Raw genomic sequence first — 25,125 nt, forward strand, 5'->3', positions numbered from 1 at the left:
AAGTTGCACAAGAATCTCTTAAAGAGATGGAAACAACCCTAAAAAATGGAGGTTATGTGGTGCATGCTTGCATTTATATGTGGATAAGCTGCAGCCACTAAAGGATAGCCTATGATAAGGTTAGGCTGTGTCATTTGTTGAGGATGGCTCATAATGGCGAGCAAGGACTAAGAAAGGTATCTAAGGCTAGGGATATTAGGGAGAGGAAAATTTTGCAGGTATAAGGGAATAGGAACCATGTAGTTTGGTAAGGTCACCAAATGTAGAAGTCTCCAAAACAGACCTTGTATATGTCAAAAGCCCATTAGAGATCAGTTTCTAGGATCTAAGGGGAACCTATCTAGGCCTTGTCTCATGGTGGAGCTAGGTGAAGTGAACCTAGTGGAGATGGTGTGTTCCTAAGAAATTCCCAAGCATATATGAGCTTGCTGGAATTTAGGAAGCTTGCTGGAAATTGCTTCTGGTATGAAAGGTTAGGTGGAGTAGAGTTGTGGAATAGGTATGCCTAGGTTTTCTAAAGCTAGGGTTCTTACCTATGTGGGAAAACTCTACCAATAGGACATAAAATTAGCTGATGCTAAGGGCAAGGGATGGAATCTGGGATGCTGGAAAATAAAACATGTATAATCCTTTGAAAATGTCCTAAACTAACCTATGAACCAGGGTATAGCAATAAGGAAATCTGGAAAATATTTTGGTCATATTCATTGTGTAAGCTTGGGCTGGATTGTGAGAGGGAGGAAGCTAGTGTTTAAGATAGCTTTGGCTCTTGCAGTGAGGGTCTTTGTGAACAGTGAAGGGAAATGGTGTGTGCAATTGTTATCTTGTATGGTATAGCCATTGTAGATCAAAGTCCAGACTAAGCAAGGAAAGGGAAATAGAATCATCAAGCTGATAATGAGCAAGGGAGTAGAAGGTTTAGAGTGATGCCTGGGATGAGGAATAGATAGAACCACAAGAAAGTACTGGTGAGATATATAAAGAGTTGGGTTTAGGATACTTATGCACTGGGTTTGAGTGCTAAGGAAAAGTCTGGAAAATAGAACCTCTTATATAATAAGAGGGGATGCACTCTTGTCCAAATGAATGGCATGGAGCCATGTAAATTTGGGGAGAATGTTAGACTTAGGTGGAAGATCCCTTAGGTTAAATGGGTGGAGTGCTGTGTGAGTGACTATTTGAGAATTAAGGTGTGTGCTGGAAATGGGGAAAAGTCTAGGAAAAAGGCTAGACAAAATGGTCATTGGTTAAAGCAGCACATGAAGGCTTAATTTGGATCAAATAGGTATCACGAACAACTAATTATTCATGTGAAAACTGAGGGAAAAGTGATCTTATAGTGCAGCCAAGGGATAAGAGGCTAGAGGGAAAGGTAAGCAAGGATTGGTTGCTTAGAAGGTCTCTCTAGGTATGATAGTAATTCCTTAGGTAAGATATAAGATTGGAAGAGTCCAAAAAAGGGTTAAAATTGAGTGCACGTGGAAGCTGTGAGTATTCCAGTGGTATGCCTAGTATATTTAGAGGCAGCTTCATTTTTATTTTCTCCAAATAGAACTCTCAAGGTGTAGTTGAGTGTTTATATTAGTGTTTGAGAGTGTGGGAGGAAGGATAAGCTGGGAAATATTAAGGCATAGAGGTTGGAATAGGAATTGGACAGCTTATGGCAGCCTAGGATTACCCAAACTCAAGCATATCTTGATAGGCTGGTAGATAGAAGAGGCACAAAAGAGATGAGCAGTCCCTTGAGTTTGAAGCAAACATTAGACGAAGAATAGTGGTAAAGCCTAAAAGGCCGGATTTGGAGAGCTAGAAATAAAATCTAGCAGTAGAAAGGCCAATCCAGGTGAGGTTTACTGTGTTGTGAAGCTGTGAAAAAAGGATGAAACCTTTGGGATGGAGAAATAACATTAAGTATGGGTTTGGTTTATGGTGGAGTGTACTTAGACACTATGGAGAGACCGATCATATTGATGTTAGGAATATATTCATTAGGAAAAACCACTTGAGGAGGTAGATAATTCTAATGGGAGTTGCAGATTTAGTTAAGTTCAACTAGAAATTATCCAAAGGTGTTTATCTATATCAGTTACAGCATTGATTTGATATCCTTAATATTTGTTGTTGTGTTTTGAGTGATCAGGTTGTAGCAGTCCAAATGATGAGTAGCTTGATGAAGGCAGGTTTTAGGCAGACATTCAAAGAAAAATGGTGGAGAATTGTTATTCGAGTTTTGCATTTGAGTGGCTGAATAATCTAGAAAATCTCGATCATGTTATATTAATTTTCGGTAGTGGCAAATTAGGAATAAAAGTCTAATTTGCATGTATTTAAGTGAGGGGTAGACAGGGTATTTTATTTCGAGTTCTCCCTCTCTTGTAACTAATGCCTCTTATGTCTATAAATAGGAGGCGATGGATAGTCTGTCGAATGACTGGAAATTTGATCATTCTCATTGAGTCGAGTGCTGTACTATTAGAGAAAAGTTTGAGAGAAAGCTTTGTAATCTGTAGTGAGGGCTCTCGGGTGTATCAGTGAGGGTTGTGGGGATGTGCAAGTGATTGATTGTACTATTCTTCATCAAGATTATAGTGGATTGCTCTCTTTAAAGGCTGGATGTAGAACTGATGTAAATCAGTTCGAACCAGGATAATCTTCGGTGTTCTTGTTTGGTTTGATTGCTCTAACTTTGTCTTTTGTCAATTCCTTTAATTTTGTGTTTATCATTTTTGTTGAATTTATTAAATCTGTTCCTAAGATCAAGTTGTTGAATTTATTAAATCTGTTCCTAAGATCAAGTCTGTGAGTGTGTGAGATTAAGTGTGGCAGAATTTATATCCAAGAAAACTGTTCCAGTGACCCTAGGTATAACAATATGATATTTCATAACATTTGGGAGATGATTTTTGGTTTGCAACAACCCAATTCACAAAGGGTAATTGTAGCTCATGGCCAAGCTCAATCTTGTCTCCCCCATGAATCAAAAGTTTGATAGCACTCCTATTTAGCTGTGGAAAGGAGACAACCCTTAAGCTGTACTTGTCAACCTTTTCATCAATCTTTGGCCACTCTTCATCAATTTCCAGTGCAGAGAAAAAGTAGGTACCACCTTGGCTTGTATGATCTAAAGAAACTCTAGCCCTTTTTGCAAGATCTGGATCCTGGTTCACCTCATCTTCGGTCGACTATTAGTCAGCATCGCCAATGAATCAATGTTTTGCTCCCATGATACTTCATCATGATTTATTGGTCGTTCTTCAAATTCCTTGACAATTGTAACAGGATTCATTTCAATGTCTTTCTCCTTCGTTGGAGCCTCAATAGTTCCTCTAGTAGTTGTCCTTCCTCCCTTGTCATCTTGAATACCCTGCTCGATTTCAGGTCTTTCCTCGCTTCTTGCAACAACCAGTCCAAATGTTAAGGCCTCAACATTCTTAGGAATACTTCCAATCTGTTGGCTACTCTTAGTATAACCATTAGGCTACTGCCTGTGCTTTCTAGAAATGGCACCCTCTCCGCCACTTGTTCTATCGTGGTAGGACACATTATTCTCACAATAGGTCTCAACGCATCTTTAAGACCAACAATGAATTTCAAGAACTCTGCTGATATTGCCTAGCTTGTTCATGGATCTTCTAGTGGATTCACCAATCACCGATCACCCACCGTCCAATAGTGATTGTGATGAATCGGATTGCTCAGAATTGCTTAACCCCAACGTCGTAACTTCTCGACACGCCTAGAATCACCTTGCTTCCAAAAAATCGCTTCCAATAATCGTTGGCTTGTTATAACTCTGAAAATCGCTAATCTACTATCAGCTTCCAGAAATCGGCAAGCAAAGAGCTTCAGAGAACTGGTGGCTTTGCTTCATTTCTCTGCTTTTGAGATCGACCATGATCATGGGTCCCGTGGGTTATGGGCCCACCATGCTTCCTTCGACAACCTGCTGATTGAATTTATCGAGAAACAACAATCACCGATGATCAACGATCACCAGAGTTCCACCTTCGAGTTCGCCTTCAAAATTCAAGCCAAGAACTGCTTTGATGTATCAGTGATACAAATTAACAGCCAAAAAATCAACTAGCTCAATTACAACTTACAGTGGGGGAACAATTGGCTCTAATTCCATTTGTCACATTCTAGGGTTGAGATTGGAATTAGGGGGAAAATCAAAATGAGAGAATTGGAGGAGGGAGAGAAATTAGCAGCAAGGGAGGGAGAAATTAGAGAGAACCGAAAGAGGGATAGAGGGAATTAGAAGGAAATGATTTTAATCTCATTTCACATATCCCATCCTCTTACAGTAGCCCTTTTATAGGCATAGTTATCTGCTAACTGAATTCATAATAGCACCCATATGCTCCTAACAAACTATTATAACCTTATTGCAATATTGCCCCTCTATTGCTCCTAGGGTCATGACACATAACAAAGCATTCTGTAAGAAAATCAATAGTGTCTCGAGATTTTGAAGTCGATAACATCATTATGATCTTTCTCTAAGAAACGAACAGATATCTAGATAGATGCATTGTGAAAAACGAAATGAGATGGTCAAAACCAAGTAGGGATATGCAACTAAGGGCGTAAGTGGACATTTTGTTCTACAATCTGCATCAGATTAAATTTATTCAGGTCTCATTGTTTGAATGGATGGCTGTAACAGTTTTACTTTTATGCTAAATTTACAGTCTACAACCAAAATTACCTGCCTTATGTTCTGTGTGGTTAGCATTAAAACCATCAAGGATTTGATTTTCTCATTTATATCTTATACCAGATTTGGTTCCTCCATTCTTATCATAAGGACGTATTTGGAATAACTACCATGAAAATGAACTGCCTCTCCTAACCTGACACAAAAACAAAATTCTAATTGTGACCTGTCAGTAATTACGGTTCGTTGAAATGATCTCATTGCTAATATTCAAGATGGATCCATCTTAGTACATGGAATAACTACTCTGGAAACAAACTGGTCTCCTAACCTGATGCATAAAACAAAGTCATGACATTGTCACCCTGAAACTCTTGCATGCATCTTCTATGCTGATACGTTTATTTTTGTTTTTATTTATTATTCTTTTTTCTTTCTGCACTGTATTTTGGTTTTTATACATTGCTTACCATCACATGGTTTTGTAATACGTGTAGAGCGACCTTCACAACTTCAGAACGTACCCAAGATCTTCTATGTTAATTATATGTTACCAGTCCAACATTAGAATGTTTTAGCACTCACAAAGTCGCTAAATTTATCAGGAAAAGATCCTATGTAGGGTTTGCTTTGAACAGCAGATAAATATTGTCCTGCTCCCTTGCAGACATCATGCCCTCTGCAGGTATTTCTCTTGATCCTTATCCAGCACACATCTTTCTTTCCATTGCAGAAATCTGGTAGTGTCAATTTTTATAAAGCAACATGACATACAGTTGTTTGCATTTAGAGCTTCTGGCTTGAACACACCCAGATTACCTTTGTTTTCGTCGATGCCATCTCATTTATAAGGTTTTGATTGTACCACCATATACCATTATAGTGTGTGGTTTCCAGATACTCGCACCGATGTCACTCTACTTCTAGCTTTGCACCCTGTATTTAGGACAAATCTGACTGATCATTTGTCATGCCTTCAGCACCTGCTGTGAGAAGTGTAAAAGGTGCCCCATCTGCCGGGTTGTTATTGAAGAGCGATTGGTTGTGTATGATGTGTAGTTAAAGCCACAATTTTCTGTCGCGGTTGGCTCCTAATTATCAACCAAGTACTGGAGAAAGGAGCTTCAAAATCCTGCTGTTCCTCTTCACTGCAAAGCCAAGCCAAGCGAGGATTGGTGAAAATCGGTTGATGCAGCTTGACAACTCGGCCATAGCATATTGTGTTGACAAGAACTGAACGTAGGCTATATAAAGGTAGATGATAGCTGGTTGGTAGCCTTGCTTTCAGGTTACATGTACATTTGGTAGCTAGCTAGTTTCTTTTAATTTGCCATATGAGAAGCTGGACTTGAACTATTGGAGCTTTTAAGCTCTTAAATAACTTAAAAATTAAGAGCTTATTTGTTAGGATAGTGTTTGTTAAAATGAGTACGATAAAGTTGTATTAAAATAAGGTTTGAATGTTTTTGGGACTAACATATAAAATGATTAATAGAAAACTAGAAAGTATTTTAAAGTTTTTATCAAATTATTTATTAAATTTTTTGAAATGCACTAGAAGATACATATTTTATTTATATTTTATTTTTTTTAAATTTATATCTTACTTAACAAATACTATTTAAAGATATTTTGATCTTTATTTATGTTTTTGCCAGGAGGGATATCTTAATCTTTTATTTGCTCAAATAGAGCTATTTTCTTTCCCTTCTCAACCACGTCTAAACTCTCTCTCAAAAAAGAGCTTATCTTTTTATAGAGAAAAGCAAACATCACAAACTAAATTATTTGCTCTTGGGGGAGCTAAAAGGTCCATTTGATCATTAAAAATGAGCCAAACAAAATTTTAGGGGTTATTTTTTTTCATGTTTTAGTTTTTAATTTTTAGTTTTGATTTCTGAATTAATTTTTTATTTTATATTTTGAATATTTGTTTTAAAATTATTAAAAATATTTTTTTTGTTTGTAGTGTTTTTCGCGTTTTGAAAATTTTAAACGTGTTTGTAATAAAAATAATAAAAATAATTTTTTATTATTCTGAATTTTTTTATATTTGAAAATACGTTCTAAAAATTATAGAATTCAACATATTTTTATTATTTTAAAAAATTAAAAACAGTAAAAAGAATAGGACTTTAGTATTTGTCCAAATCTACCTCGTGTAGTTGCACCCACCAAATTGAGATGCTACCTCATGATCTCAAGGTATAGATTCCTTGCATGGGCTCTTTTCATTTAGGTTGCACAAAAATTAAAAATCAATACAGTACGAAACACAAAAATTAAAAGCGAATATTGAAATAAAAATAGAGAAATAATGTTTTTTAAAAAATTAGAATATAAAAATGCGAGAAAAATGTATAAATAAAAAAATATAAGTGTTTTTTTAAATATAATTTTTAATATAAAAAATAATTATTCAATCAAACATAAAATAAATTTTATTATTTATTCAAATAAACATAAACAAACACAAAACATAAGTTTAATCTGTTATCAATGAGTCATGACTTAATGATTAAAAATAAATAATAAATTTAAGAAAAGAAAATGATCAAACAAACATAATTTATGAAATTTATCATCCTTTTTCTCTACATATTTCTATACATACATTTATAGAATCACAACCATATATGTATATACATTCATAGTCACAATTATATGCATACATTCACAGAATATATATATATACATAATACATTCACAATCTACTAAAAAAGAGTTAGGAACATGAATATATATACATATAGATAAGAAGATGGGCAATCTCGATCGTTAGTTGCTGGTTAAATATGGTAAAATTGAAATCTTATTCACACTCTTGCCATACATGATTGGTATATTTATATACACAAGGAAATCCTCAATCACATCTCTAACAGATTGTGATTATACTAAGAATTAACAATCAAATAAAAAAGGAAACAATTTTAAACAAAAAATCTCCTAGTCATAATTCCCTTAATTGAGTATCCTAATTACTTATAACCTAAAATAGATGAATTGAGATTTAGACATCTACACTCCCCCTCAAGTTAAGGTGAAAATATTAATCATCCCAAGTTTGGAACTTAGGTCTTCAAAGCATTTTTTAGGCAAAGATTTGGATAGGATATCACCAACTTGCAGTCTTGTTGGAGGATAGACTAGATTGATAGCATTCCCTTCAATTTTCTCTTGGATGAATGATGATCAATTTTCACATGCTTAGTCTTATCATGATGTACAGGGTTATTAGCAATGCTGATAACATATTAATTGTTACAAAAGAGTTTCATTGGTTCCTTGATCTTGACTCCAAGTTCATCGAGTAATCTCTTTATCCATAGGATTTCACAAATTACATGAGTCATGGCGCAGAATTCTACTTCTACATTGCTCTGGGAGACCATTGATTGTTTCTTACTTCTCCAAGTAACAAGGTTATCTCATACATAGGTGTAGTATCTAGAAATAGACCTTTGATCTTTGACTGAACCAACCCAATCTGCATAACTATAGATTTCCACCCCTTAAATTGAACCTTTCTTGAAAAAGAGACATTTCCCTACAATTAGTTTTGGAAATCTCAAGACTCTGTAGACTGTCTCCATATGTTCTTCCCTTGGATCATTCATGATTGGTTAACCACACTAATTACAAAACTAATATCTAGTTTGATGTGAGAAAGATATATGAGTTTTCCAACCAACTTTTGATATCGACCCTTATCAACTGGAGCATCATTCTCTCCCTTTCCAAGCTTGGTAGTGGCTTCCATTGGGGTATTAATAGTTTTACACTCAAGCATCCCACATTCCTTTAGCAAGCATAGAATGTATTTTCTTTGAGACACAGAGATTCCACTGCTAGATCTTGCCACTGAAGGAATTTATGGATCATAAGTATAGTGGGAAATAAAAAAATTTAACCATAAATTCCTTTAGGATCTCTCCAAAGGAATAGATTACGAAAGAATGGAAAAGGATTACCTTTTGACGTGTAGATGCAAACCCGAAAAGTAGTAATCACTAAGTCGTTCAAGTGCCCAGCCTATAATAGTATCCACACAAGCTTACAATCCAAGAACCTAGAAGGGGGAAACTTCCCTAAGGACGAGAGAGTGTTAGCTCAAGAGGGCGGCATGGGAGCTTTCTCACATGTACATCACACGGTATTAATGGCTAAGAGTCACACTAAAAATAATCACATATGGACTATTTATAACTCTTAAGCACAACACTTTAATTGAGGTTTGGTTCGCATGATATTTTAAACCCATGTTTTAAACACTTTAAAACATAGTATTAGGCCTTTCTCATTTTGGGTTTTATGTTTTAAACACTTTAAAACAATCCATTAAGCTCCTTAGCTCACTCAATATCCTTAGGTTAGTTTCATAAATAAGCCCATAGCTTAATTAAGTAACAATCCACCAAGACCCAAGCCCTTAAATTGTGTAGCCTAGTCCAACTAGGAGTTTAGGTGAATTATAACAAACTAAATTAAAAGACTAATTTAAGAACTCTACCTCCTAATTAGGATTCCCCAATTCTAATCTAGCTGCCATTACTTTGTGTTTGCAAACCTTTATGCGTGTGACCCATTTGGCTTCTATATATATATTGGCCATGACTTTATCAAATAAAGCCATAGATAATGAGTGGAGTCTGGGAACCCATCATGGTCATCAATTGGTAGAAGGATCAATTTATGATCACTGTATTTCAATAATGGTATTCTCATGCAATTTAATCCCTTCATTGGTTTAAAATGTCTCCATCAAGTAGGGACATGGATTGTGTGTTAATCCCTATTCAGTGCTTGATTATAATATTTCTTTGGTCTCTCGAAAGAACGACTTCCTTTGGATTAACATCTAGTTATGGCCATAGACTTTAAGTCATCTTTCACCAAAGGGCCCATGAGACATATATCTCCTTAACTAGGGTCAAAGAATTCTATCTTGACCACTCACAACCTTCGCATGTTTCATGGCATACTCAATCACTGCTACACTCACACCCCTTATTGAGATGCTTCCATAATAGTGTCAAAGTATACGAATCCACATGTAAGGCGTTATAGTGATATTGAGTTAAAGGATCACTTGCACAATCGCCACTAAAGGTTTTCTTATATAGTCTTGCAAGATCCATACGAATACTTTTGGTTGGGTCACAGTCCAGTGAACTTGTACTCACTAACAAGCACCCTTGTATTAGCTTAAGCATCCAATGCCCACAGTCTGTAAGATCAACTGCCACATTCCTAAGGTGACAGCATAGTACACATCGATCTCTTTGCGTCATTGATGTCCCATCTCAATGACATTTTTAATTAGGGAAATTTAAAGGTATACTCTTAGGTGTATCAAGGACTTTACAATTGAAGTCATATCTCAATTCCTTTTTACATAAAGTAAACCTAGGGTCTTTTTTTTTAAGCATGTTGTATTTAAGTAATTGCTGAATGAATAAATAAATACAAAAGACAAAGCTTTTCAATAGATAACATGAACCTGAAACAACTAGATATATTACTCAATAAATATATTGCATCTTAATGCATCAAGTACAACCTAACTCTTAATTTATAAGGCATAGACTAACAACCACTTCCATTCCTAGGAAATATCAAAGATTTCCTATATCTTTGATCTCAAACTCTTTTGGCAAGGACTTTCTTTAAACTATTCATTTTCTCTATGAAATCACCTTTGATAATGAAGTCATCAACATATACAATCAAGATGGATATTTTACCTTCCAACGACCTTTTCATGAATAGAGTATGATCAGCTTAACATTGAGAGTAACCATGAGATTTGACCACTCTTGTGAACCTATAGAACCATGCCCTTAGTGATTGCTTAAGACCATATAGAGATCTTTTCAACCTGCTTACTTGATTCTTTGTAGTTTGAGTCTTAAACCTTGGGGGAATCTTCATGTATACCTCTTCTTTTAAGTCACCATTTAGAAATGCATTATTCACATCAAGATTGAGTAAAAAAATTTGCAATGAGATAGGCTTTGTACCTGTCAATACTTCCATCTTCTTTATACTTCACAATGAAAATCCATTTACGTCCAATCGGATTTTTCCCTAAAGGAAAAATTAGTGGTCTCTTATGTATGGTTCTTCTTTAAGGCACGTATTTCATCTAAAATCGCTGCCTTCAATGAGGGATCTGATAGCGTCTCTTGCATGTTGGTGGGAATATGGATTGTATTCAAACTGGTAACAAATGTTCAAAATTTTGATAAGAGACCCTTATATGAAATGTAATTATGAAGAAGGTGTATTGTACATGATCTTACTTCTTTCCTGAGAGCAATAGGCCAATCCAAATCATTCTTAGGTGCCTCACTGATTGAATTGTTAGGAATGGTGCTACCTTCATTCATTGAATCTGGATTAGATAGTTGTTTAGGTTAAGTTAGTGATCGATATTCTTCCAGATCTTGAGCACTTCCTCTCTTAAAGTAGACATGAAGTTCTGTATTTGTTGGTAAGTAACCATCATTAGGATTAGATGAAGAGTGAGGTTCGAATTGAGGATAAGACCCAGATTGAGAAGTATCGATAGAGTTGAGAAACAGGAGCAAAAAAGTTCAAAGCATCCCAAGACTGACATTCCTTGGTAAAGTCACTCTCCCCCTGAATGGTAGGATTCAGATAAAAAGGTTGATGTTCAAAGAAAGTGACATCCATTGAGTGATAGTACTTGCTTGTGGATGGAGAAAAGCACTTATATCCTTTCTGGTTAGGAAAGTAGCCCAAGAAAATACATTTGAGGGCCTGGGGATCAAACTTTCCATGATTATGAGGATGAAGATGGAAAAATACTAAGCATCTAAACACTTTCAAAGGAATAGTGTGTTAGTGTTGTGTGCCTTGATGCTAGATTTGGATATCTAGCTTGCTCGTTTTAATGCATTAATTGTATTTTTGTATAAATTTATAAAAAATAAGGTTTTCTTCATTCATATTTTCTCCAATTAATTATATGAATGAGTCCCTAGATCTTTTGTGTGTGAATCTTATTCTCAAGGTGTTGAGATTGTGTGACAGTATTCTCTAGTAACAAAATATCTTAAATTATTCCTAGTCCTTAGATTCTTTGGATAGGGACTCCGATTAATCAAGTATATACTAGCACATGGATTACTATCTAGTTCATTATGAGGATACTGATGGGAGGATGGTGTGTCAAGTGCCATATGACATGATTTGTTGCTAGTAAACCTGTGGGTTGTCGTTGCGGAACAATCAGCTAAATGTGACGTCGATGGATGACCACATAGCCTGGTGGATAATGGTCGTGTCATCAGATTGCGATAGTGTGTTGATCCTTAGACTTGAACTAGCACGGTTGTTTTGTGTATTGGTGTGCGAAATTTGCTAACAAGTCGAACCATCCAATTGGGAGATGGGAATGTTCATCTATGTGGTTTCCTATTGCTAGTATATAGAGACAAGTGTTGGGAATAAGATCTGTCACCCTCATCGGTATTTGATGGGGTAAATGTCCTATGTGATCTACTGTTGATGTGACGAGATAGTTCTTGGTCAGAGCAGATTGAAAGTCAGAAAGGTGTTTCCTAAGGTGTCATTTAGTCACATCAATGAGATCTAACACATAGTTATTGAGTTTGTGAGTTTGTCACTCCATGATTCTCGCTCAGTCAAGACGTTAGGTGATGAAATGATTATAGCATACGATAATCATCAACTGTAATAGGTTCACTTAAAGTGGGACTTCATTGCCACATATATTGTTTTAAACCGTTGCTAGGTGCTTTTCAAGAACTCTCAAAATGTCGTTGGGATCTAGAAAAGTTCCGGTGATGGGTCAAAGGGTTGACCGATACCAAAAATGGTTTCGATGTTATTTGATTGCTAGCAGGTAGTGAACCTAGAAAGCCATACACCATATAGTGTTACATTTGGTATTGACATCGTGTGCCTGAAATGTCTCAGGAATTGATTGGTCAAATGTTGACCTGTAGCCCCTCTTGCCAATAATGCATAGTGCATGGCACATAGTGCATAGTGTATAATGTGAAATCAATTGTTGATAGCACAGTAAGAGGCGGCAGATTGTCGAATGTGAACAGTGCATAGTGCATAGTGAAATTGCATAGTAACATCTAAATTATTGTGAGAATAATTGAGGGGGGGCTACATGAATTTGAAAAGAAATTCAATTGAGGGAGGGAAAGAAGAAAAGGGGAGAGGGGAATTGAATTAAAAAAAGGCAGAGGCCTTCCTTTGCCTTCCTTCTTCCTTTCCCCTAACATGCTGTTTTTTGCTCTTTCTTTTTCTTCTTCCTCTGAAAAATCATAGAAATTATACGTGTATAATTTTGAGACATGGGCACCGGTGATACGCAGATTCTCTGTGTCTGGCACAAGAAAAGGTGACCAGAACGGTACCTTACTGCATACTAGGTCTGGATATACTAGGACCACTACATCGTGAGATGGACACGATCTCTGTACAAAAATAATTTCTGTACCCCAGCCTTACATCAAATAGCATGTATGAGATTTATTTATGTATTCAATTGCTAAATATGCGTGTTGCTTAAATACCCAAGCTATGTATGACGTGTATATTATATTCCACCGTATTAGTGATTCCCTTTAGTGGTATTAGAGCCTCGTTTAGTGTTTAATGCATATACACAGATGTATGTGTCAAATATTACATTTAATCGACGTGTCAGTTCTGATAGCCAAACAACATATTCTAATTGCTTCGTTTTTATGGTTGTGCGGTAATTCACATTAGACATTAATGCGGGCATTTAGATATGCTTGTTTAGATGTCAGATTGTATTATTTGATGTATATAGGATAAATGTTTTCAAAAATTATTTTAAAACAAAAGCGGATGTATGTACAGGATGAACATGGGGTTGGTATGTTTGAATGAATGAATGAATGTTACAGGGCTTTGTTTGATTTAATTCAAATATGTAATGATTAATTCATTCGAGTATGTACTGAGATATAAGCCTCTTGTAGTCTTTATTTTACAAAAGTTGTAAATTGAAGACGACGTCAAGGAGTTGATCGTAGCAGAAGTGGTGAAGCAACAATCCATCAAGGAGTTGATGTGAGGCATGGTTTAAACCTAAGAGGTTTAGGTTTATTCTATATGCAAGCCCATGGTCATCCTGGTTTAATTTATTATTTATTTTATTATGCAATGGTGTTGGGATGGAATGAATAATGGAATCTGATGAGACCTTAAAAAAGAAAGCTCAAAAATATTTTCATAAAATTAATATTAGATCTAAACGGTAAATCTCATTTATCATGGCTTTTCACTGTTGTAGGGGTTCAATAGTCTAATTGGGTGTATCCAAAAACTTGAAAATGTGAGGGTGCATTTAATGAAAGATTGTTTGATTTCTCCTATTAACCATGAGATGGGGCGGAATTCAATGGGTCTCACCTAACCAAGTAACTAAAATGTGAGGGAAGATGATGTTCAACTCATTGCACTTAGCAAGAGAGTGGGTGGGATCTAACTAGTTCATCAGGGCAAAAAACTGTAAATGTGAGGTTTATGATGGGTTAGAAGCCAAAGGTCAAGCCCCACATATGATGTGGTGGCAAGTGTTGCCTACTCAATTATGAAACTACTTAAAGTAACTAAAATGTGAGGGATATTCTTATGAAAGAGAATTCGACCACCCACTATTGGATTCTGTATAAGAATCATGTTTTCTACCTGGGAAGTGCAGGATTCGAAAAATTAGTGGGAGCACCTATTTAATAAAAAGTGCTTAATTAAATGGAGTTTTACAAAGATACACGTTAATATATCTATTTATTTTCTACAGATTAAAATGGCAGATTTAAATCCGTGAACTCATATTCTAGAATCCAATAGGCTCACTGGCCCTAATTTTTCTGATTGGTTTCGAAGTATAAAAATCATGCTCAATATGAAAAAGATACATGACACTTTGTCTTATATACCACCTACTGATATTCCTTTAACTGTGACCGAGGAAGAGATTATCACTTAGGAGATTTTGAAAGAACATAACATGAGAGCTCGTAACTATATTCTCGCATCGATGTTCAATGATTTGCAACGTTAGTTTAAGCATTTTATGAATGCTACAAGCATGATACAACATCTTAAGGACCTCTTTGGTGAGCATAGTCGGACAACTCGGTATGAGATATCGAAGAAGCTGTTTTGGGCCCGGATGTTTGAGGGTTCAAATGTCGGAGATTATGTCATCAGCATGATCAATATGATTGGTCAGCTGGATGCCTTGGAATTCCCAATGAACACTTATTTTTGGACTGATTTTGTCTTGCAATCGTTGTCAGATTCTTTCTCCTTCTTTGTTACTTATTTCTATATAAATAAGATTGAGTGTTCTCTCCCCGAGTTATTAAATATGTTAATAACCACCCAATCACAAATGAAAGGAAAAGGTAGAGAAGGAGTTCTCATTATTGCCTTGTCTTCTTCCCAAAAGAAACCTAAATCTAGGAAGAGGAAGAGGAAGAGAAATGTTCTTCGACCTAACATGGGTGGTGGTCAAATAGCGACAAAGGGTAAGGAGGTTTAAGGTAAGGGTAATTGTTATTTTTATAAGCAGAAGGGACACTGGAAGAGGAATTGCCTAGACTATCTGAGGAGATTTAAGGGAAAGTGCCTGAAGGGTCAAGGTATTTGTCCTTTTAGGTGTGTTATTGAGACTGATATTTCGATTGGTCGATTTCCTATTTATTGGATTGTGGATTCTAGTGCTATTTGTCATATTTGTTTATCTGCGCATAATCTCAATCAAGGTAGGGCGCTTGGTGGTTGTGCTTAACCTTGTGCATTTATTTCAAACAAACACATACAAAATAAACAAAGAAGAAACAAGCATGCAGGCACAAGGCGTTTATACTCGCCAGTGTATGAGTGTGCGCTGTAGCACAATATAATTTTCTGGGTAAGATCAGGTCGATTCATTGGGAGATCAAAATGGAAATGAAATGCAGCGAAAGATTTTTATGCGCTGAACGGGTTTGTCAGACCAGTCCAACTGAACGATTTGTTTTTTCAAGATTAAAAAGATGATGTTTGTGTATGGAAGGCAACTTTGGGACAAAGCAATTTATGTGCCAGCCCACTGATTTACCAAAGAGATATCAAAATACTTAACATTGACGGATTAAAATTGAGGCTATGCAGTTAACTATATTCTAAAATGATGATAGCTCTAAATTAAGCACTTTCCATACATGGCATGAGAAAGTCTGGATAAGCAACTATCATAAGTCAAAATACACTTAACATACCTTGAGATTCTGACAATAATCACAACTCAAGATAATGATAATTCTAAGTTAAGCACTCTCTATACATGGCATGAGAGAGTCTAGATTAAGTAATTACCATAAATTGGATTGCAATTAATGAACAGAGATCAATAATTCAGATTAATCAAATGAGTTTGGGTATGAAAACATTTCCAATTTAAGTAACCTCCATACATGGCATGGAGACTCTAATTTAGGATCATTCTTCAATCCAAACCCATAGATTCAATTTACACTCTGCTCAATTAAAATCAACCTATTGTTAATTCATTTGGAGTTCGGCTCTCTTGGGCAAGCAGTGGCACTGGATACAGTCCTTACCTTGGCCCAAGTTTAAGCTTAGCCACACATCTCCAACTAAAAATTAAAGAGACAGGAACTAAAATACTTGAATGTAAATACAAAAATTAAAATTACTGAAACGTAAATGAACAGTTAATGGAATTTGCAGAATGTAAACGCGCGTGAAAAGAAATTGAAAAATGTAGGTAATAGAAATAAAGAACACTATATTGATAGAACAAAATGAAGAACATAAAAATGCTAGAATTAAAGAACAAAACATAAAAGAAGCAAAACAGAAGAACAAGATGATGAACAGTGCTCTTTTCCCCTTATTCTGGTTAAATGGCAGATGGGGACTCTCTTTTTTATGAAGCCGGCGATATATATATATATATATATATTCATCTTCTGCAAATGGCCCTCGTCCAAGAAGAAATTACGCCGCATGCCACCACGTTCATTTGCGCGTGCTCTGACAATGTATCACGTGCTGAAGCTGTTGTGCGCCTGCTGATTCCCCAAGCTGGGCTTCCTTTTTAATTCCAATTTAATTTCATGGGCTACTTGGAGCTGGGCCTTCTTTAAATGGTGGAGCATGCGGCTTTAATTTAACACAGTAGGCCTCCAAAGATCAGTGGCTGGGTCCAATTTAATTGGCATTTGTGAGCCTTCCTTTGCTTTGGACTTTGATGAGCCTCCAAGTCCACGCATGCTACATCCAATTCAAGTGAACATATGTTATATATTATATATGCTTTTATGGTATATTATAAGGCATACACGCATGTATATGTATGGAATATATATATGTTTTATATTTTATATAGGTATTATATTTATATATATTATAATATATTATATTCATTTTATTATTACTATTTTTTTATATATTATATATTTTTATTTTAATTTTTTTAAACCTGCATATAACCACAAATTGCATATAAATATTCAATTAAAACTAATTTTAAGATTAAACTAGGGGTATAAATATAACAAAATTTTGACATTTTTGAGCATCAATCACTTGGGAAACGCAAAGTGGTTTTGCGGGTTGGTAATGGGGCAAGCGTTGTTACATTAGCCATAGGGACTACTTCTGTATCTTTACCTTCTAGGCATGTACTAGTTTTATATGATTGTTTACATATACTGAATGTGATTCGGAATGTTGTTTCAATTCTACAGCTTATAAGTCATGGTTATACATTTTCTTTTGCATGTAATAAATGTTTGATAACATGTGTGTGGGAAAAGCCGTGATGATAAGCAGTCTATATTTCCTGTAAGCACATACATGTGAATATAGTCAGCAAATAGTTTCTAGACATAACACCACATTAAAAGAGAAACATTCTCAAGATAATCAAATTAATTCTAAATAGTTGTGGCACCTTAGGCTGGATCATATTAGCGAGAGTAGGCTTATGAAGTTGGCTCATCAGGGTCTTATATTTGATTTGTGTGTTGAACCTGGGCTAACTTGTGAGTCATGTATTCTTGGAAAATGACTAAGTTTCCTTTTGTTGGACAAGGGGAAAGGGCTACTGAATTGTTAGGATTAACACATTCAAATGTATGTAGGCTCATAAATGTTATGGCCCAGGGTGGTTATATTTATTTTGTAACTTTTACTGATGATATTTCATGGTATAGTTATGTGTACTTAATGAAGTACAAGTTTGAAACATTTGAAAAGTTCAAATAATCTAAGGCTGAAGTAGAAAATCAAACATGAAAGAGTATCAAGATTCTTCGATCAGATCGATGAGGTGAATACTTGAGTACTGAGTTTATTGATTATCTTAAGGCTTGTGGTATAATTTCACAGTTGACTCCTCCTTATACACTACAGTTGAATGGTGTGGCTGAATGTAGGAATTGAACCCTGTTGGAGATGGTTCGTTTTATGCTAAGCTACACAGATTTTCCTATTTCACTATGGGGTTATGCTATTCCTACCGCAATTTATTTAATAGATCAAGTACCAACTAAATCTGTTTTAACCACACCATATGAGATATGGGTTTGGAAACCTCCGAGTCTTGAGCATGTTAAGATTTAGGGTTGTCCAGTTTTTGCGAAGAGGTTGAGAATAAAGAAGTTGAATCTGTGAAGGGTTATTTTGTGGGATATCCTAAAGATAGTTTAGGGTATTATATCTATTTTTTAGTTGACCCAAGAGTTGTGGTTGCCAGTCATGTTGTCTTCTTAGAAGAAGAGTTCATCTAGGAAGGTGGCATGAGGAAGAAAATAGATTTGACAGAAGAGGAGTCTTATGTTCCACAAATACCTTATTGGATTATTGAGCAAGGTGGATCAAGTCAGGGAGATCATCCACAAGTTCTTCATAGGTCTGGTAGAGTGCCCCATCCTCCGGATTGATGGTATGGTTTATCGGTAGAGGAGATACATGAATTGTTCTTGTATGGGGACGGTGACAAGTTAGTTAACCCTACCACCTATGAGGAGGCGATATCTGATATCGATGCCTCGAAGTGGCAGATAGCTATGGAATTTGAGATGGAGTCTATGTGCTCCAACCAGGTCTAGGTCTTAGTAAATCCACTTGAAGGAATTGTTCATGTCAGGTGTAAATGGATCTTCAAGAGAAAGATCAAATCAGATGGACATGTTTTGACCTATAAAGCTTGATTGGTGGCAAAGGGCTATCGTCAGTATCAAGGAATTGATTATGATGAGACTTTCTCATTTATTGCGATGCTGAAGTCCATCATAATAATGTTAGCTATCGATGCTTACTATGACTATAAGATCTAGCAGATGGACGTCAAGACGGCTTTTCTAAATGGATTTCTTAAAGAATAGATCTATATGGAACAATCAAGTGGATTTGAGTTCGTTAATCCACATTAGGTGTGTTTGCTGAAAAGATCAATATATAGTCTGAAGCAAGCATCGAGGAGTTGGAACATTCGTTTTGATTATGAGATCAAAGGGTTTGGTTTCTTGAGAAATCCAGATGAACCATGTGTATATAAGAAGATTAGTGGGAGCAACATTGCGTTCCTAGTCTTGTATGTGGATGATATTTTAATAATGGGTAACAGTGTAGACATGATGATGTCTGCGAAATCCTGGTTGTCTAGAGTATTCTCCATGAAAGATCTGAGAGATGTTACCTATATTTTAGGGATTAGACTTTATAGAGATAGAGTCAGGAAATTGATAGGTCTCTCCCAAAGCTTGTACATAGAAAAAATGCTAAAGAGGTTTAGCATGTTGAATTCCAAAAAAGGCAGTTACCTGTCCGAGTTGGAGTTCATCTCTCTAAGAAGATGTCCCTTAATACTCTTAAAGAGAGGGATTCTATGAGTAAGGTACCTTACGCTTCGACGGTTGGGAACCTTATGGATGCGATGATATGTAAAAGTTTGGATATTGCATACGCTGTGAGTGTTATAAGTCGATATCAGTCCAATCCCAGTGAGAGTCACTAGATCGTAGTGAAGCATATTCTAAAGTACTTGCGAATGACTAAAGATATGCTACTGATTTATGAAAGGGGTGATTTCCATGTGGATGGATTCACTGATTCGAATTTTTAATCTAATGTTGATGATCACAAATTGACATTTGGTTTTGTATATCTCTTGAATGGTGGTGCTATGAGTTGAAAAAGTTCCAAGCAGGAAATCACAACGGATTCAACCATTGAATTCGAGTATGTTGCAACATGTGATGTTGCTAAGGAAGCTATTTGGATCCAAAAGTTTCTTTCAGAGGTTGATGTGGTTCCGACCATTCTGTCACCAGTACATTTGTATTATAACAATAATGGAGATATCGCACAAACGAAGGAACCCAAGTCTCATCAGAAGTTCAAACACATTAAGCGTCAATTTCATTTGATTCGAGAGATTATAGCACGTGGGGACGTGCAGCTACAGAGAATAAATTTAGCGAATATTGTAGCTGACCCACTCATCAAAGCTATGACTTAGTCACGGGGGGATCAACATCTTGAGAAGATGAGTATCCAATTCTTGCTAATGGTGTAGCACTAGATGTACATGTGATGTAAATTAGCATTAGTGTAAGTTAGAGATTGTTACTGTTGGGTGCCCATATGCTAGATTTGGATGATATCTAGTGGGCTCGTTTTAATGCATTAATTGTATTTTTGTATAAATTTATAAAATGCAAGGTTTTCTTCATTTATATTTTCTCCAATCAATTATATGAATGAGTCCCTTGATCTTTTCTGTGAGAATCTTATTCTCAAGGTGTTAAGGCTGTGTGATAGGATTCTCTAATAATAGAATATCTTAAACTATTCCTAGTTCTTAGATTCTTTAAATAGGGACTCCAATTAATCGAGTATGGACTAGTACAAGGGTTACTATCTCGTTCATTATAAGATACTGATGAGAGGATGGTGTGTCACGTGCCATATGACATGAGATGCTGCTAGTAAACCTATGGGTGGTCGTTGGGGAACGATCAACTGAATGTGACGTTGATGACTAACCATATGGCCTGGTGGATAATGGTCATGTCATCAAGTTGCGATGGTGTGTTGATCCTTAGACTTGAACTGGCATGGTTGTTTTGCGTATTAGTATGCGGGATTTGCTAATAAGCCGAACCATCAAATCAGGAGATGGGAATGTTTGTCTATGTGGTTCCATATTGCTAGTATATGGAGACATGTGTTGGGAATATGATTTGTCGCCCTCGTTAGTATTTGATGGGGTACACGTCCTATGTGATCTACTATTGATATGATGGGATAGTCCCTAGCCAAGGCAGATTGGAAGTCAGAAAAGGTGTTTCCCGAGGTGTCATTTAGTCACATTAATGAAGTCTGACACATAGTTACTGAGTTTGTCACTCTATGACTCTCTCTCAGTCTGGACATTAGGTGTTGAAATAATTATAACAAACAATAATCGTCAACTGTAATAAGTTCACTTACAGTGAGACTTCATTACCACCTATATTGTTATGAACCACTGCTAGGTGCTTTTTAAGAACTCTCGGAACGTCGTCGGGATCTAAAAAAGTTTCGATGATGGGTCAAAGGGTTGACCGATACAAAAAAAGGTTTTGGTGTTATCTAATTGTTAGCGGATAGTGAACCTAGAAAGTCACACACCATATAGTGTTGTATTTGGTATCAACATCTTGTGCCCGAAATGTCTCAGGAATAGATTGGTCAAATGTTGACCCTTGGCCCATTTGGGCAGTAATGCATGGTGCAAAGTGTGAAATTAATTATTGATTGTACAATAAGAGACTGCGGATTTTGAAATATGCACAATGCATAGTGTATAGTGAAACTAAATAGTGAAATTGTATAGTAACCTCTGAATTATTGTGAGAATAATTGGGGGGGGGGGGGCTGTGCAGATTTGAAAAGAAATTTAATTAAGGAAGGGGAAGAAGAAAAGACGAGGGGGAATTAAATTAATAAAAGGCAGAGGCCCTACCTCTACCTTCCTTCTTCCTCTCCCCTGACACGCTACTTTTTGCTCTTTCTTTTTCCTCTGAAAAATCATAGAAATTATTCGTGTAATTGTTACACATATAATTTTGAGACATGGACACCAGTGATAGGTAGACCCTCTATGTCTAACACAGGAAGAGGTGATCGAAATGGTATCTTATTGCATACTAGGCATGGACAGATTAGGACCACCACATCTTGAGGTGAATACAATTTCAGTACAGAAATAGTTTTTGTACCCCAACCTTACATCGGATCGTAGGTATGAGATTTATTTGTGTATTTAATTATTGAATATACGTGTTGCTTAAATACCCAAGCTATGCATGGCGTGTATATTATATTCCACTGCGTGTATCTGATACACGGTAAAAAAAAATTATTTTTGCCTATACTACTATGCTAGTGATTCCCTTCATAGTGGACACAAATCAAGAATGGGGATAGGTCACAAGGAGGGCTTGGAGAGAAGTTTGGAACCGAAGAACTCGAGAAGGCATCTGCTTAATGAGGTAGATAGTTGTGAGAATGACATCTCCCCAAAAACATGCTAGAACATTAGTAGAAAACATGAGTGACCAGGCGACTTCAAGGAGGTGATGATTTTTCCATTCAACACAAAAGCTTTGATGAATAATCCCTTGTTGTAAAAGAGAATCCCCCAAGACAAAGCTAAAATATTCCTTGGCATTGTTGACTCTCAAAATTTGGATTTTGGTATGAAATTGATTTTGATTCATAGTGTTGAAATTTTTGAAAACTTGAGCAACCTCATATTTTTCTTTTAAAAGAAATACCCAAGTTAAGCGAGTGTGGTCATCAATTAAAGACACAAATCAACGATGTTCGGTTTTATGTTATGGACGTTTTGATGATGACTTTATTATTTTATTCTTATTTAGAATATTAGTTAAGGATATGGTAAGCCTATATTAGTAGTTAATATGTTGAGGTTGGCTTAAGAATATATAAGGTTAAGGAAGCTTGATAGGTTTATCTTTTAATATAATTAATCTATTAATGATCTCATATGTGTTAAACTTGTTTTAAACCATATGCTTTATTGTTATGCCTCTCTTTAGGGTTATCCTAAATATAATGCATAAGTATTTGAGGAAGCTTGTGATATGCTAAGTGATATGTATGGCAGCATTACTCAAAGTTTTAGAGTAATATGCTCTATATTTCATATTTGTTGTATAAGTGTTAAACATCAAGATTGTTAAGCATACGATCATATGCTCAAGTGATGGTACTTGAGTTTTGATTTGTAGTTTTTAAATTGTCTTGTCTTTCATGTTAAGGTTGTGTTAATTACCTTAATATATTTGTGTTTAATCTTACTTTTGCTTATATGCTTGATATCTTACAAATGATATCTTAAATATCCATATTGCATGAGTGTCATGTGGATCTCAAAATGCTTAGAGTAAGTTTAAGGTTGGGAAATATCTTAAACACTTAAAATATGTGAAAGTATTTCTCAAATCTAGGAGCAATGTGTTTTATTTGTTTTCAATCATCTATGCTCTTGAGTAAATGTATATATGCTTAGACAAGTGATCCTAAGTTCTAATTCATAGAGCCCATATTCTCAAATTTCTCAAGTCCTAAAATTTAATAAGGATCTCTTGAAAACTTATTAAGTTGAACGTGTGTTGCTTGATAAGAAAAATCATTCATGTTCTTGAGAGAATTTAAATGTTGTATGTTTTTCAAGCAATACTTCCTAGTGTTACTCATGTCTAGGTTCAATGCATTTGAGAAATAGAATTTTGATATGTCTATCTTTCAATAATTACTCAAAATAAGCATTAGTATGATTCTTTAGAGATTATAAAATGAATATCATAGATACGATGTGTTCATCCTATATATGTTCCCGTTTTGATAAAGAAGTCATTGTGATGCTCAAGTAAGAGTATCTTTGTGCTAAATGATGTGCCTTGTTGTCAAGTAACATATTTTTGTGCTCAACATATCTTGCTAGGTTTTTATTTGTTTTATTTCAATCAAGTAAAAGTAAGATACTTGACTTATGAATGCTTCATGTGAGTATGTTTCATAAAGTTATTTTGATGCATCTTTATGTTACATGCTGTGTATTGATGTATAAGCCTAGTAGAATGATTCTTATTTGAATATAGAAGAAAGAACCTTTTAGTTGAGTAACATATTTTGTTCTCAAGTTTAAGGAAGTTTATGGTTAAAGAAAATTAGAGAGAGTAATATCATTTGAGGTTTGAGAATATTTCAGGCTATTTGGATAATTCCTTCGACAATTTTCAATTATATTGCCTTATTAAGTTTAAGGAAGTTTATGGTTAAAGAAAATTATATATATCATGTTATTAGGCATGTGATTATAACTTTTAAAATACTTTCACAATAACATTTGATATATCATTTAGAAAATGGTTTATGTTATATTCATGAACTTGTGTTTAAAAATGATGTTTTGAACCAACAGATTAAATGTAAAGATAACATTGCATTTTTCAATATCATCTATGTAGCAATTCTGTGTCCTCTAACTACTCATCATCATACTCCTCTTCCTCTTTGTCCTCATCTTCGACTTCTTCATCGTTTATCTCCTCATCATCCGCAACAAGGTTATGATTGAAGGAGTACTCATGTAATAGCCCGCTTCCCAGAGCCCTTAATGCGGATAGAGGATCCGTGAAAGGGTCATTATTTAAATGATATCGAACAATAAAATAAACTAAAACTCTCACACAACTCTTTTAGAAACCATATTTTTTTTTTACATCACATAACATTGCATAATCGTCTTTACATAATCATTCACAACTTGGGCCCACCTGGGCTTACATAACATACCTCCATCTCACAAACACAAAACATTACTCTTAACACAAGCACCATGACACCTAGGATTTAGTTTCGGGAAAGCTCTGCACTTGCTACCATGACACGACGGCCTGGACCCAAACCCCGCTGAACGTACCTGCTATCACAGACATTTCTCTTACCTGGAATGATGGAAAGCAAACGTGAGTCGCGAGACTCAGCAAGCTCTAGAAAGAAACGCTGTAGGGTACAGACAAGACTCTTCCCATAACACCTCATGCAATTCGTGCTAATGTAACATTATGTCATGCCATGTCCAATACGTACCTTATTTCTAGATGCACAAACATATAATAAACTTCACATAGACGATCCTTGAGGCCCATATCAAACACACATTGGCACCCAAGTCCCACATACAAACCTGATATCAGCCTTTTATAGGCTACCATATCATTTCCCTTATACGTCTATTCCTGTCACTATCAACATAATCTGTTGTCGTGGGTCTCACCCCAGGGTCTTACTGCTGCCGTGGGTCTCACTTCCAAGGTCTTACCGTGGAC

At 35.7% G+C, this 25,125-nt stretch overlaps 1 protein-coding gene across 4 annotated transcripts in view; it reads left to right on the forward strand.

The window, feature by feature from the left end:
* The window catches only part of LOC127797103 (uncharacterized), a 56,451-nt gene extending 50,338 nt beyond the window's left edge, over nt 1-6,113 (forward strand). For 2 of the 4 annotated variants that reach the window (XM_052329639.1, XM_052329636.1), the window contains exons 13-14: nt 5,266-5,345; nt 5,641-6,113. In XM_052329639.1, the coding sequence (XP_052185599.1) occupies nt 5,266-5,305 (40 nt within the window). In that variant the 3' untranslated portion in view covers nt 5,306-5,345; nt 5,641-6,113. Of the gene's footprint in view, nt 1-5,157; nt 5,346-5,640 lie in introns of those variants that run through there. The other 2 variants (XM_052329638.1, XM_052329637.1) reach the window with 1 other exon arrangement.
* Nucleotides 6,114-25,125: the final 19,012 nt, after the last annotated feature.

This window comes from Diospyros lotus, chromosome 3 (assembly GCF_014633365.1).
Source record: "Diospyros lotus cultivar Yz01 chromosome 3, ASM1463336v1, whole genome shotgun sequence".
NCBI classification, from domain to species: Eukaryota; Viridiplantae; Streptophyta; class Magnoliopsida; order Ericales; family Ebenaceae; genus Diospyros; species Diospyros lotus.